This window comes from Zonotrichia leucophrys, chromosome 1A, assembly GCF_028769735.1.
Source record: "Zonotrichia leucophrys gambelii isolate GWCS_2022_RI chromosome 1A, RI_Zleu_2.0, whole genome shotgun sequence".
Lineage (NCBI taxonomy): Eukaryota > Metazoa > Chordata > Aves > Passeriformes > Passerellidae > Zonotrichia > Zonotrichia leucophrys.
In genome coordinates, this window is record NC_088170.1 from 3,057,501 (window position 1) to 3,072,401 (window position 14,901).

Consider the following 14,901-nt stretch of genomic DNA (forward strand, 5'->3'; position numbering starts at 1 on the left):
GCATTTCTCCAAGTGATCACAGTAGCCAGCGTCTCAGACAGGAGGAAAAGGGTCACAACTGCTAAATTAAACAGGCACAGATTCTGTAGGCAGCGCACCTTAAGTAGAAGCAGAAGGTAAAAGGATTTGGAATTAAGTAGGATTGTTGGCAACCCATGAAATTCAGTAAAATGGAGGGATGTGATTAAAAAACTGTGTTCATTTTTATGTTACCAAACTGAATTTTCTACAGAGCACCTTTGAATTCATTAGTTTAGAACTGCTTTTAATTTGGTGTTTCCCTTGAGAGCCATTATATTTTTCTGCTGTCAGCCTGATGTTGAGGAAAAAAAGAAAAGTGGCAGATGTGGCGTTTTCATCTGGTGTGCCTCATAGTTAAAAACAGCATTAACTGCTATGCACAAGCAGAGCATTACTTTTAATAATCCATCACAACTATTAAGTAGTTTAAATAAACTTAGTTTCAAAGATTGCTGCCACGTAGAGCTAACGTGTTTTTTCTTGTTCATTATAATCCTTCTGTGACACAAAAGGATGTGTACGTATGTTGGTTGGGATTTTTTTTTTGGTGTGTTGCTTTTTTTTTTGGTGTGTGTGTAATACACCCACTTGAAAAGTATTGAAAAACCTTCAGCAAAGGGAATTTAAAAAGAAAATTGTATAGATGTCTGGCAAAAACAGCATTTCATATTGTTCTTACAGTATTTTATACTTCTACTCCTGATGTGACTATATATAGTTTACAGCCTCATTTACTTTAATGTGCTACCTGAATAACATAATCATAGCAATAACTACGGTATAGGGTTGTAAGGTGCATGAACCACTAATGCTTTCTGACGATTTAAATGACTTGTTCATAAAATGTTCTTTTAATAATAGTGGTAAAGCTTTTAGCACTAGATGTCAAAAATGCGAAGAATGTTGGCTTTTACAAGTGTTATTTCTTTTCTAGCTAAAGTGTGTTTTAGTAATAAGCAGCACCAAAAGCCAAGGTTATGTGGCTCTCTCCTGCACGGCAGGATCTAAGAAGACTCTTTCCACTTATGCAAACAGCTTGACCTCTGCCTGCACAGTTATGTAATGTCCCTAATGTGTTTACTGTTTCTTTGTTTAGTTTAACAAGATGTTTCTTTTATCAAGAAAGGTCAGTATAACCTGCAGGAAAAAAAATATAACATCACAATAGGTGCGATATTAGTCTGTCATAAAGCTCTCTTCGGCAAGGCTGTGTCTTTGTGCTGCAAATCGGGCAGAGTTGAAGCACCAAAGGCCAGCCTTTCCAAAAGGAGGTGTGCTGGGAAGTCAGCCCAAGACCAGGCTGTGGGGGGAAATAATAATAAATTTAAAAAAGAAAGTGAATCAAGAATCTGTTTCTTTCTGTATCTCCAGGTTATTTGGCGTTACAGGAAACTGTGCTGCCTGCAGTAAGCTCATACCTGCTTTTGAGATGGTGATGAGAGCAAAGGACAATGTTTATCACCTGGACTGTTTTGCATGCCAGCTTTGTAATCAGAGGTAAGACAATTTTTTGGGTCTGCTCCATAAGCTGAGTGCTAGCACTGGTGTGGGCATACATCCACTTTCCAGCAATAGAACCCCAAGATGGAGAGTAAAACCTGGATGCTGTTCCTGGGACTGATACAGAACATCTTCCATGACCTTGGCCAGAAAACTTTTTGTGCCTCAAGTCCCACATCAATAAAAAAGAATAATGTTACTTACTCTCCTTCAAAAGGCTGTCTGTCAGGTTTAATTAATTAATATTTATAAAGGTCTTTGAGATCCTTTTCTGCAGAAGAGCATAACAGTACCATTTGTCATTATTGCATTTAATTTCACTTTAATTCTTCATTTTTATCACATGTATTTCTTTTAAAGTACACATTGTTTCTTCCTGTTGCCAGAGCTGTAATCATTTAAATTTAAAAGATGTTGTTCCCACCATTTCCTCTGTAGCAGCATTGGCCCTCTTACAGTCCTATTTTTATTTCCATATCCAAACCGTAGGTTATAAAAATCCCAAGGATCCAAACCTGACACCCTGTTCTGAAGCATCACCCATATGGCACAGTTGGAGAGCGAATGTCAAAAATGGTAAAATTGTAACATCTGATTTTCTCAGAGGTGAATAGAGCCAAGTTTGTACCAGCCACACTGCGAGTGGAGCTGGAGAATTCACAGGGAGCTCCATTTCTGACTCCACCAGAGATTAAAGCAGGGACCTCTATGAGGTCTAGGAAGTGAGAGAGCCAATTATGTCCACCCCTTAATGTCCCTATTATTTTCGGTTAGTTTTCAGTTATTACATGATCCTATTTAGCGTTTTATAGCGTTCATTTTTTTTTTCCTTTCTTCAGTTAGGAACAAACGCAAGATATACATTTTTAGGGAGGCAATGAAAAATTAGGAAGATAATAGTCTGACATGACAAAGCTAGACACAGCTCTAAATAAGCTTTCCTAACTCACCTTGTCCTACAGTGTATTATTTTTGAACACTGTAGTCATTTGAAAATCAAACATCCCTAAAGAACCATAAAATGTACAGCTGCTAATAAGTGTAGCACGCTACAATTACGCTCTTTAAAAAAAGCCAAATTGACCTTTTTCATCATGTTGCATGGGAAATTAAAATACCAGGCAAGTAATAACCACTGCTTAAACTATATAATAATGCAAAGTAATTATAGGTTCTAATGCTATTTAAAGTCCTATATCAATTTTGTCTTGCCACAGAACTGAGAAGCCAAGCAAGGCAGGCAGAGGCTCCCACAGTACCCATTTAAGAGACACACACACACAGAGTGTCCTGGGTTTTGTTTCCTAAACCCTTCACATCCTGTTTTTTTTCCAAACCACACTTCTGGTATCATTATTAAAGCCCCTAATATATTTCTGTTGTTCGCTTCATTTATTACATGCCATAATGGGGCTGCATATCTTTAGTGTTGGTTATGCACAATTAGCACTTAGTTATTGTCTTGTCACTTCAGCCCATACAAGACAAACTTCTTTAATGTAAGAAGTCAGCTAATCTTCATCAGTCAAGCAAAGCAGACAATGTTTGTTAGCCGGAGTGCAAAAGATTTTCATCATAGTTAGCACGCTTGGATCTGAGGAAGTGAACTTTCTTTTTATTCCCTCCACCCCCCACCACCCAAAAAAACCCCAAACAAAACAAAAAAAAAACACCCAAAAAAACCCCCCACAGCTGTTATGCATATTTTTAATATTCCTCTTTTTACCATTACAACTGCAAACTAATGCGCAATTTCACTTTGCAGCTAACACACATTGTGGTGTTCCCTGGGGCTGCTGATCCCCCTGGAAAAGTGCTGTTAGATGCTTCTGAAATGGAGCTTAACTGGGTTATTTAATAATTCTCAGCCTTTTTATTCCTGAGACTTCAATCTAATCTTTTATTTGATTTTTACTTTGCATGTATTTTGGGCAAAGGGTTGCTGAAATAGTCTTACAGGTGTCTTAGACTGAGAACAAAAGAATGGATTTACCTGAAATACAGTGTGGTTCATCTAGTGAAAACAGGGAGTGGTTCCAGGTGTTTCAAAGAATTCCATAAATTCTCAAAAGTGACCCTAATCCTGATTTCATTGCAATAGCTCTCATGGAGCTTAATAAAGCAGAATGCTTGTAGGGTTCCTTTCTTCATCACAATTTGGGACTAGTGGCCCTCTGAAGAATTAATTTTGTTGTTTTTTACAAAAGATCCCATTTCATGGATGCTCCAGCATAGCTCTTCTATGGTTCCTATGGCAAAGCATTCTCTCAACAATAGCTTCAAATCTTCTGTTTTTTGTTACTTGAATAACAATAAACCTCTGCATTGTTAGACACCTGGCCCATCAGCAGCTTGGGGGATTTCAGATCTGCTATGAAACCTTTTTCTGTTCTCTTTTAAACAGAAAAAATCTTGTCACTCACCATTTCATTAATAGTTTCTGTTTTCCTTTAGGATCATTTTCTCTTCCTCCCCTCAAGCTAATCAAAACCACACAGCAGATTCTGTGTAAGGATGTGTTTATAAGACCTCAGTTTAACTTTTTAAAGTTTCTGTCACCCCTTTGTACACAAAACAATGTTATTGAAAGGTTTTAGGTTTGCTTTTTTCTTTCACTCCAGCCACTAATTCCACCAATATGTTATTTATTTATTGAAGAAAACATTTTTCTTCACAAACAGATCAAATATATCCAAAAATCACCAGTAGGTGTGTCAAGGTTCACCACCTATTGCAGAACTTGTTTAGCCTTATTCCCCAATTTCACGTTTTCTTCCCCCATTAAATTTTAAAGCCTTTGGGTCCTTCTCTGCAGTAGTTTTCCAGAGTATGTAGTGCTCTCCCTTTGATTCCACATTTCATTTTCATTTTCTCCATTCAGGCTCTTTCCTAACAGAATTCATGCAATGTTCATGAGAATACAGAATTGTTTCTTCAGATTGCACTGCTTTGCCAACACTGAATTTTTTTTCTGATGTTCTGGGCCCTTGCTCCCTTCCATCTCCTGCTTTTCAAGCTAGGTAATATTTATATTAGCACACATCATGCTGCTCCTTGGGGCAGCCCATCCTTTGCTCCTGCTATTATTGCATGACCCTCGCTTTCCTACCCTTTAAAGGGCTGGTCCTGGCCCAGAGAGATGCCTGCCCTTCTTTGCCTAGTGTTCTTTGTGATGATCCGGTGATTTTTCTGCTTTTATGGGCAACTCCACTGTTTGCTTTATTATTTCTGAGTGTCTACAGCTCACCATCCAGAGCAAGCCTCGCTGTGGATGGTAATTAGGCTGCCTTCACTTGAGGGGACTTTTGTTCAGGCCATGAACTCCAGCTCTGAACCAACTCACAACATTGCCAGTGCCTTTATTGGCCTCCTGAATGTGACTTTTTCAGAGTGAGGAGAAAAAGGCATTGTCTCACACCCTGTACTCAGGAATACAGACTGGACACAGCTCCTGAGCCACTAAGCCTGGTCCCCTGGTGTCAAACAGGCACGGTCTCCTATTTTCCCTTTCATAAAGCTATTCAGCTCCAGGATCTAATTGCTCCAGCCAGCCAGTTTCTGAGATATTTCCCCCACGTTTTTCTTGATACTGATGCTTAAAGCTGTAGCAATTTTGTGAATATTAAGCTCTGCTCCTAGCCTAAAGGTTTCAGCATCCTCTTATCTCTCATGTCTCTGTCCAGCTTACTCCTAATTTGAAGTTTTTCCATCGCCTAAGTACCTGCAGAGCTTAGTGACAGTCAGCTTAATGGTGTGAGAGTGCTCCCCTTTCTTCTCTGTAAACATATTTAACTTCTCCTCAAAAGCCCTTCACCCCACGTTGGCAGTAACCTCAATACACCTCATTTCTGCTGGAAAATTTAAAGGTGGAAGGGTGGGGGGAGGAAACCACTGGAAAAACAAACTTGTAAACAGACACTGCCTTTCACACTTTGTCAGGCTGAGTGTGTGTGACTAACAAAATGGAGTGGAAAATCTTGCAAGTGGGCTCAGCTGTGCCTTTTTTGACACTTTCGACACTTTTGACTGCAGAGATGATGCCAGCCTGCCTCCGGCTTTCCCACTTCCCGAGTTTGTGTGTCCTTCCTCTCACTCTGCCGCCGTCTTTAGCACCTTGTTCCCTGCTCCTGTGATTTTTTTCTCTCTGCCGTTTGAAGTCAGCTCAGAGTAGGGCTTAAAACCCCCATCTGCTATGGCTGAGAGGTGCTTAAATCGCCTGTTCTACCCTTCTCTCTGCAATTGCCTTTGTTTTAATAGAAACTGGGCTAAAAATGGTTACACGCTCATTGAAATTGCTGTCCTGATGTAGCTGTAAACACTTACCTCGAGTATAAAGTGTAAAATGCCCACACAATGCTGCCTTTGTTCTCTGTCAAGCAGGGGAGAGGGAATACAATGCCAGGGACATCCTTATTTCAAACACCAATATTAGATTTTTGCATGAGTGGTCATTTTATAAATTCTGAAGGCCTGAGTACTGTTTATCTTCATTGTATGTCTCAAAATTTAGAACACAAATTAACATATTGTCCGTACCCGCCTTTTTATAAAACACTGCATGAAAAGCACACCGAGTTGAGGTTTGCCATTTGAAGTTGAGCTGGGATTCTGTGTCTGTGTATTCTGGTGAAAATGCACAAACTCAGGCACAGCTCCCACTTTCCAGCCTTTGAAATGGACATTTTGACAGAACCCCAGGATTAATAGCCACAGGTGTGGACTGATGATCTGTGGTGTAAAAGAGTGGCTTTGTTCTCTCAGTGATGCACATAGGTGAACGTTAACGTGAGTTCTACTGGAAGCTCAACATTTAAAAAGACAGGAAAGGGAAAAAGAGAGCCCAAGTTACTCCCTGATTGCTAAAAGCATAGGGGAGGGGTGTGGATGTGGTAAGTCTGAACTGTCTTAATCCTCAGTAAACCAAGTAAATGCTTCCAGATTTTATTTCTTTCTATGGCCACAAAGATCTGGCATTAACAGAGGAGGCACACACGAAGCCATCTTCCTTCAGAGCAATATTTCTCTTGCTTTCTTAAGTAGTCTTCAGTACCTTGACACGTGTCCTGTGCACCAGAAAAGATGACAGACAGCAGTGAGATCTCCTTAAATATCTGTTATGAACAACGAAAGAGCTACTTCTCAAAATAGAAGTTTTATTCTTCTTGTGATTAGTCTAGGCACACCTTCCCTTCCAAACAAGGTGATAACAGAGGTCATTTTGTAATATAAATGGCCTTCCTTTTGCCAGAGTAAAATATGACAGGGGCTCTAGGATGTAGGTTAATTATAATGGTCATTCTACTAATGTCACAGTCGTGTCAAAAGTACTATTATCAATTTATGGTGCTCAGTCCAATCTGGCATGTTAATGCAGCCTATTGTATATTCTTTCCTCTTCATCTTGCATGCCTATTAAAAAAATTGGGTGAGGGTTTTAGGGAAGGCTGAAGACTACCATCTGCCTGCTAGAAGAGTAATAATCTTGCCTAATTATATGCTCCTAGCACAGTGGCATCTTAACATGCTCCTCCACTCCATTTAATGTGTGTGCCCAAATTGTGCCCTGATTTACATCCGGTGCCAATTCCATAAAAAAGCCCCAACCTTAGTGGAAGGTTAGGCTTCAATTTACCCTCCCATTTTAAAGCTGAGCCAGGTTTAAATCTTGCAGTGTGCAAACCCAATCTGAAGTGGTTACACATCTTTCACTTCAGGAGAGGCTAAATCTGGTTTTGGGAGTCAAATAAGTTTGAATATGTGAATGGCCAGAATTCCTCATACTTCATGTGCTTACTTGCCCTGTCCCATTGCACCTGGGAGCCAGCATGCCAGAATTATAGGGTTTTCACCTGCTGCTTACCTCTTTGTCTCCTAATGAGTGCACAATTCACACATTTAACACCCAGGGGCCCGCGCAAGCCAAATATGCTTGTCACCGAGCTTGTGCAATATCAAAACAGCTGCGGAATGTGAACCCTTAGCATCACTAGCAACAGGTTTCCCCCAAGGCACAGGGGACCATCCAGAGGATGCTTTCCCATGCAGATAGACCCCAACCCACAGGTTATCAGACAGACAGACACTGGCAGTCTGTCCCCAGGACAGCTGCACACTTGGAGCACAAGTGGAACTGTGTGTGTTTGATGCCACTCGTGCACAAAGCTGTCACACGCCAGCACACACACAGGTAAAGCACTTCTGGCTCCTCATATCAACATTGCTAAATAAAAGGCATTGACACTTTGTATTGGGAGAGCCATCCTGACACTCCCGGGTATCCCCTGCAGTTTGATTCAAGCTGTGTCGCTGCTCTGAGGGCTGGGAAACAAAAATCCTTCAGCCAGGGTTTGGATGCAAACGCTGTTGCACAGAGCCACATGTGTTAAATATTGCCATGCAAGCGAACTGCACTTCAGCAGTGCATTTTTCATTTGCTAAATGCTTTAAAAAATTACTTTGCTGAGTTCTGTTTTACCCTGGAACAAAAGGAGTACACACAGCTGAACAGCATTCTCAGTTCAGTGTTTTCTGCTGGGTGCAGAGGTGGTTTCATCTCCCACTGATGCACTGGTGGATTTTCTTTGTTTTTTGTTGATTTTAAATGTGACTTCTTTGGGAAAAACAAATGTTACATGTTGGCACTGGTTGCAACTCTTTTACCTAATCTTGTAAGGTGCACAAAAGAATTTTTCTCAGCATTGGTGTCAATGGACAAAAATACAAAAGATGGAAACTAGAAAAAAACACACAAATTATGTATGAATTCTGTATTTCAACATAGCTACTCAAAATCATGTTGTGTTGTTAGTAGCCTAGTATACCAGGATTGGGGTGGGAAGAATAATAGGGACCTCTACATTCTGTAAAAGAGTGTTGACCATAAATCACTTAAAGATTTCAGGATCCTCCCATAATCTCTATTTTCAATCATCATCAGCAGCAGGCAGTAATCCCACAGAAAAAAAAAAAAAAAAAAAAAGAGTCCACAAATAAACAAACCAATTTTCCTTTAAGAGCAGAGCTAATTCTTTTCAATCCACTTTTTTATTACACTATTTTCCCTCTATCTATTTAGCTAGCATAAGGATAAATTTCCAAAGCTACCCAGTTGGAAAATAAATGGGTTCACTGTTTGTCTAGCATTCCAATCTTCACAAATGTAAATCAGTCCAACTGCTACTCATTTAAACCTCCAACTTCACAAAACATTAAAGGACTGCTTTCCATACACAATTTAATCTGTAACAATTCACCAAGATTTCTGCTCGAACATCATTAGAAATTGACTATCTGATAAAGACAGACCACTATCAGGGGTCAACCTGTGTCATTTATGGAGTTTTACTGGGTCAACTCCAGCAGGCACCACTATTTGAAGGTTAAATTGTTACAATTAAATACATATCCAGCTATTCCCAGAGCTGCTCTGCTGTTAAATCTACCGTAAACAACACAAGCATTTATATCTGACCCTAATTGTGTCCAAGATGTCACCATTTGGAAATTATATAAAAAAAAGACATTATAATCCTTTACACATTAAACAATACCTCGTGTACTGAGATCCATAATTAGCTGGTTTCATTTATTCACATCAGTGTTAGGGGGTTCATTTAGGTTACTTTCTTTCATTTTAATTGGAATAAGGCAAGCAGTGCCTCCCAATATATTTCATAGCTGCAGAGTTCACTGCAAACAAAGCCATGTAACCCTGCCAAGGCAGTCACTAGGGAAACTTTTTCTCTGCACTGGCCCCATTCACTTCTCCCTAAGCATCTTCCAGAAGAGTGGCTTTGTCAAGGGGAAGAAGGACTGCAGGGTGTGTCAGGGAAGAGCCCTCTTAAATTCAAGCATCTATTTTTTAGCTGGGAAATCCTACTTTACTCAAAGTTTGAAGTCAGCCAAGCAGGAGCATTAACATTATGTGATTGTCCTGCTCATCAGAGAGAGGCAAATGCAATCTCTCAGTGGTGTTTTGCAGCAATCAGATGGTTCTGATGCACGTAATACCATAGCAAGGTAGGTGCACTGATACCATGAGAGAGTAGTTAGCTGAGTAACTAGATTTATAATCAACTCCTACAGGAAAAAAATAATGAAAAAGGGTTTTTGTTTTCTGCATGCCTATGTGTCTCTGGTTTACATATACTCTACAGCAAGTCGTGTGTGTGCTAAAGCAGTTGTCAGAATCACCAACTAAAATGAAATCTAGTATTATTATAACAAGAAATTCTTACTAGTGCACAAGACAAACACAAGATATCTCAGACAAGCTTTCCACTGCATGCTTTGCTGTATTTTGTCTTCCTTCTGTTTTGCAGGACATTTACTTTTCACTCAGCTCGGCAGCCTGGGACATTTATTGTGTTTTTAGCTGTGTGCCAGTGACCTGATCCAGGACTCCCACAGCCCACACTGGGCTTTGAATGAGGTCTTTGGCTGGGCAAGCAAAAGTGCCTGAATGCACCAGATTTTGTTGAAAGCATACAATTAATTGTGGCACCATGGCAATTCCTCTGCTGGCCTTTCCCACATGCACATCTGGGCGATGTCCAGCCAACACTTGCCTCTACAACCCTCAACCTGTAAGACCATATCCCACCATTCACCCTCAAACTCTCTTTTTCTCTTCTCTTTATTATTTCAATTTCAGATTTTGTGTTGGAGACAAGTTTTTCCTGAAGAACAACATGATTCTGTGCCAGACAGACTATGAGGAGGGTTTAATGAAAGAAGGTTATGCACCCCAGGTCCGCTGATCGGATGCCACATCATTAAGAATAAAAAGCACTACTTTCTTTTATCTTTTTTGCTCAACATGTATATAAGAAATGACACAGGAACCTACTGAATAGCATAGATTTAGGGAGACAGAATGGTTGCGTGAAATAAAAGGCGGACTGCATCTGTATGTAGTGAAAATTGCTCCAGTTCAGAGTTGAATGTTAATTAAAAAAGGTACTGTATATACAGCTGGATTCTTTCTGCTTGCTCTTGGGATTTTCAGTTTGTTTGGGGTTTTTTTTTTTTGTTTCCTTTTGTGTCATTTGGCATGAGATGTTTATTTTGGACTATTGTACATAATGTATTGTAATATTTGAAGCACAAATGTAATACAGTTTTATTGTGTTACCATTTGTGTTCCTGTTTGCTTCTTTGTATTGTTGCATTTAGTACAATCAGTGTCTAAACTTACTGTATATTTATGCTTTCTGTATCTACCAGCTATTTTAAATGAGCTGTATCTTTCTAGTAAAAAGCATTAAAGAGCAAATCCCAACCATTATGCTACACTTAGAGCTTAAGAATACTGTTTACATTAAAACTATTTAGAACACTAATAACTAGCAGCACCTGCTGCTAATGATGCTATGGTTAAGGGTCTATCAGCACTTCTCTTATAAGCCTCTATTTTTCAGGGGTTAAGCATCTGCTGTTTAATTGCATGGATTTTCCTCAAAGAGCACTTTTATTTTACTACAAAATTTTGAAAAGTAAATCTGACTGGTTTGAGCTATATTATAAAAGGTGCAAAAGTTAATGATTTTGGGTGCTGCTTTTGTGCCCCTTAGGCATTCCAAATGCCTGGATTTGATTTTTAATTTAGCTGGAAAAAATTAAGCCCTAATGCAAACCGGTGCCTCTGGGTATCTTATTTTATATATATATATATACATATATATATAAATATATATATGTTATTTTTCTGAAATCATTAATTTGGGGGGGGGAGGGAGGAAAGGGAGAAGATTTTTCTTGATATGCATTTTAAAGAAGTCTTAAAATTTGAGGGGTCTCTTTCTCCCTCATCTCCCTCTCTCTCTTTCCCTTTTTCTTTTATTTTTAATTTGTTATTTTTTTTTTTTAATCAGGGCTTAACCCTAATATGTTTTCTGGGGCTGCGTCCTCAACAAAACCTGGAAATAAAAGAAAAAAGTGAAAGTAGAAGGCACTGTTAAACAGCCCCCTCTGAGGGTCTATTTACATTAAGGAAACGACCCTGAGCTGACACTGGGAGAGTGACTGGTTGCTAATTACCCACCTCGGTGAATGCTGAAGGCAATTTAAATGCTGATGTGGATGGGACAAAACTTTGCAATAGCGAGCGAGAGCTACCACACTCGACTGCACAGGTACCTTGCTGCCCATGCCAACATCCTACAGGTTTGTCCCATCAATACTGGCAATTAAAATCCTTTTGACAGAGGTGGGATCGCTGCTGACAGCTCCTGTTGGCAATCAGTTCTTTTTCTGGGAGAGGTGGACCTCTGTTTTTAAAGCCATGAAGCTATTGCATCAGCAGGACGTCCCTAAGTGCTCACGCCCCTGACAGAGCTTACAGGTGTTTGGCAAAGGAAAGCAGGATGAATGTTTAAAAAGTTGTTCAATGCATATTTATGTCTTGTCTGTTTGCCACTGTAATCTAGCTCACTGGGAAAACAACCTGTATTAAAAACAAACAAACAAAACAGTATTAAGAAGGGAAAAAAAGAAAAAGCCAACAAGAAACCAACTATATACCCTGTGTTGTTATGAAGCTAAGCTCTTGTTTTTATTTTGAGTATGAACCCATGGCTCTGCTGAAGTTGACTGCTGTCCTTCCCTGCTCTTCCTGTCCTGTTGCAGTTTCAGCATGTTTTTGCTGGGGATGGTCAAAGAAACCTTGTAATGCAGTGGGGACATTCCTTAAGTGTCTGGTAAGAGCACACTGCACAGTGGCTTGACTTAGAAATAGATATTTAGTTTTAATGACTGTTGTTACAGTGTGGTTTTTTTTCCTGGCTGTGAACCCTTTTGAAAATAAGCATGGCTCACAAAACTTGACTCTGACTCATACAGGGCCAGAAAGAAATGCAACAGCTCCTCAGGCTGTTCTTGTTAATTAGAAGAAATAGCTCCACATAGTTTTTCAAATTAAATTTAGCCCTCTTTTGTGGACTATCTTCCTTCCTAACCTTGAGCACAAGTGTCTCTTGCACTCCCTTCCCCAGTCCCTTAATGTCTTTGGGATAACGAAGCAGCTGGTGTCAGAGGCACCATTAGGCTCTCACAGACCCACTTCAGAGCAATAAACAAGCTGTCCTCTCCATGAAGGTCAGGATGGACAGAAAGGGAAGCATCATATTCTCTTGTTTTGAAAATTTCAATTTTCTCCTCCAGCCCCTCTGGGGTCTTTCCATTAGAAATGGGGAAGATCTCTCTTCTGCTTTCGAGCAGTAGGCTGCAGAGCAGATAGAAATCCCTGCTTCAGAAATAAGAAAGAAAGATCCTTGACTCTGACTCCCTGTGAGCTTGGGTAAGTCACTTCACCTCTCTGTGCCTCAGTTGTCTCTGTCTGTCCCATGGGGGCTAATGGATACAGTGCTTTTGTAAAGCATTTTTGGCTCTGCAGAAAACCAAGAGCCATGTGAATATTACAATGTTGGCATGTTGGGACACCCTGGGAGGAGCAGAGCATTCCCAGGAGGCAACCACAAATCTGAGGCAGGAGAGCACCAACACCAGCTGGGCCTGAGGAAGGCTTGGCTTGGCTGGGGATGATGGCAACTAAACACTAACAGTGCTGTAAATGCTTAAGGAATCTCTCATTCCCACAAAGTGCCACTGCTCAGCTCTTTATGGAGCAAATGAAGGGAGGGAAATGGGAAAAGAGTGGCTCATTACTGCATGCTCCATTGCTCATGTGTGCATTTTGTGACCTAGGCTCAAAGTGTGGAAGAGGAAGGTGGGCCTGCTAGGGAGAAAAAAAAAATAGTCTCACCATTCTGTCAATAATTCATGCAAACATGAAGAAATATGGATATGTTAGCAGTGCACAATGGTATGGCATTGCTTTGAGCACTTTATGCTCACCTATCTTATTCACATACATATCTAAAATTTGTATGTAAAGGATACAGAATAAATTTAGATTTGATGTAGGTGAAAGATCAATTACACATTTTCCTGTATTTCAAACTTCTTTCTTGCCTGGCTGTTAAAATAATGGCTGAGAGTTGAAATATTTAATGGAAACATTTAAAACTCCAATAAAGTATATCATCAAAAGTCAATAGCGGAGAGAGATTATCTGCCAGGTCACTTTAGTGATCATTTTGACAGAGGTCTAGACCATTCCTTTGGGTTGCTTTTTGTTATCTGCCTTGGTTCCCCTTCTCCATCACTGTGTGTGTCAGCAAGGTGTGTGCATCCAGCAAACCACCTGACAGTGACCCTGACTCAGTGTATTTGCCAGGCAGGAATGCTTCCACTTGTGCCTCCCATCTTCATCTGCACACATCGTGAAGTTTAGCCAGATAAAACTAATAATAGCATCAATATTTTTATTTTTTTTAATCTAATGTGGATGGCTGGTTTCGAGCCATGTGGAAAAGTAAAAATTATCAAACCTTGATTTTCAACTGTAAAAAGCTCCTCTGACAACTGTAACCTGCTGTGTCTGTTATCTGCCACAACTGGTGATGGATCAAGACAGCCTGGATTTCGCAGAAACTGTGACCAAGGCTAAAAGTTGATCTATTTCATGATTGTGGTTTTCTATCTTCTGGGTTGTTTGGTGTTTTGTTTTTTTAAGCACACTTTCATGTTTTCCTATCCTCCCAAAATGTTCAAAATTTTTCCTCACATAATGTAAATAAAGGAAAATCATCCAGCAATCCCTCAAATGTTCCTAATTGCCTGCACAGAAAACGACTTGGGGAAGATAAATTGAAAAGTGGTCAGTGAGAAGGGAGACTGGGAAAAAGAAACAAACAGGGACTGTGGCAAGGTTTCGACTGTATAGATTTTAAAGTACTTTAAAGGCTTTTTTCAGCGTAATATGCAGCAGCTTCTTATAATTTTCTCAGCAGTAGGTAGTTTACAGTCATCTGTACCTAGAACAAATCTTGTCAAAAATGAAGGTCTGTAGTGATTGCTGGGTATAATTTTATACATTTAGCTGATTTTTCTGAAAGCTTCCACTGTGCTGCTGTTGTCAGACTAAATTATCAATTTAGCCATTTGTTGTTCAATGAATAAAAAACTCCTATGGCATTGGAGATGTTGTGGTTTCAATAAAGAAAAAGCTTTAACAAGTCAAACTATACAAAGCAAAGTGTGTACTGTATATAAGAACAGTGTTTTTATTCCTTTAAATACCACTTTAGATCAAAAAAAGCCAATTACATATTCACTTAACACATTCCTCCTACTTCAGGCCAATGATGCAGTCCAAACCTGTTTACTGCTCACTACCTTGCAAAAGGAAACCAAAATACAATATGTGCAAGGTAATAGGCCATTAGCACAAACATGCTCCCAGTAAAAATCCTTTGTGTAGGCACCTTTCTAAAAGCTGCCAATTGTGGCTGATAGAAGTATTATAAAGGAAGTGATTTT

The 14,901-nt window shown here is 39.7% G+C and overlaps 1 protein-coding gene across 6 annotated transcripts in view; it reads left to right on the forward strand.

Annotated features, from left to right (window-relative positions):
• LMO3 (LIM domain only 3) overlaps nt 1-14,617 on the forward strand; it is a 69,552-nt gene extending 54,935 nt beyond the window's left edge. For 5 of the 6 annotated variants that reach the window (XM_064735144.1, XM_064735170.1, XM_064735154.1 and 2 more), the window contains 2 exons: nt 1,393-1,518; nt 10,175-14,617. In XM_064735144.1, the coding sequence (XP_064591214.1) occupies nt 1,393-1,518; nt 10,175-10,280 (232 nt within the window). In that variant the 3' untranslated portion in view covers nt 10,281-14,617. The remainder of the gene's footprint in view (nt 1-1,392; nt 1,519-10,174) is intronic. The other variant, XR_010443005.1, reaches the window with a different exon arrangement.
• The last annotated feature ends 284 nt before the right edge of the window (nt 14,618-14,901 follow it).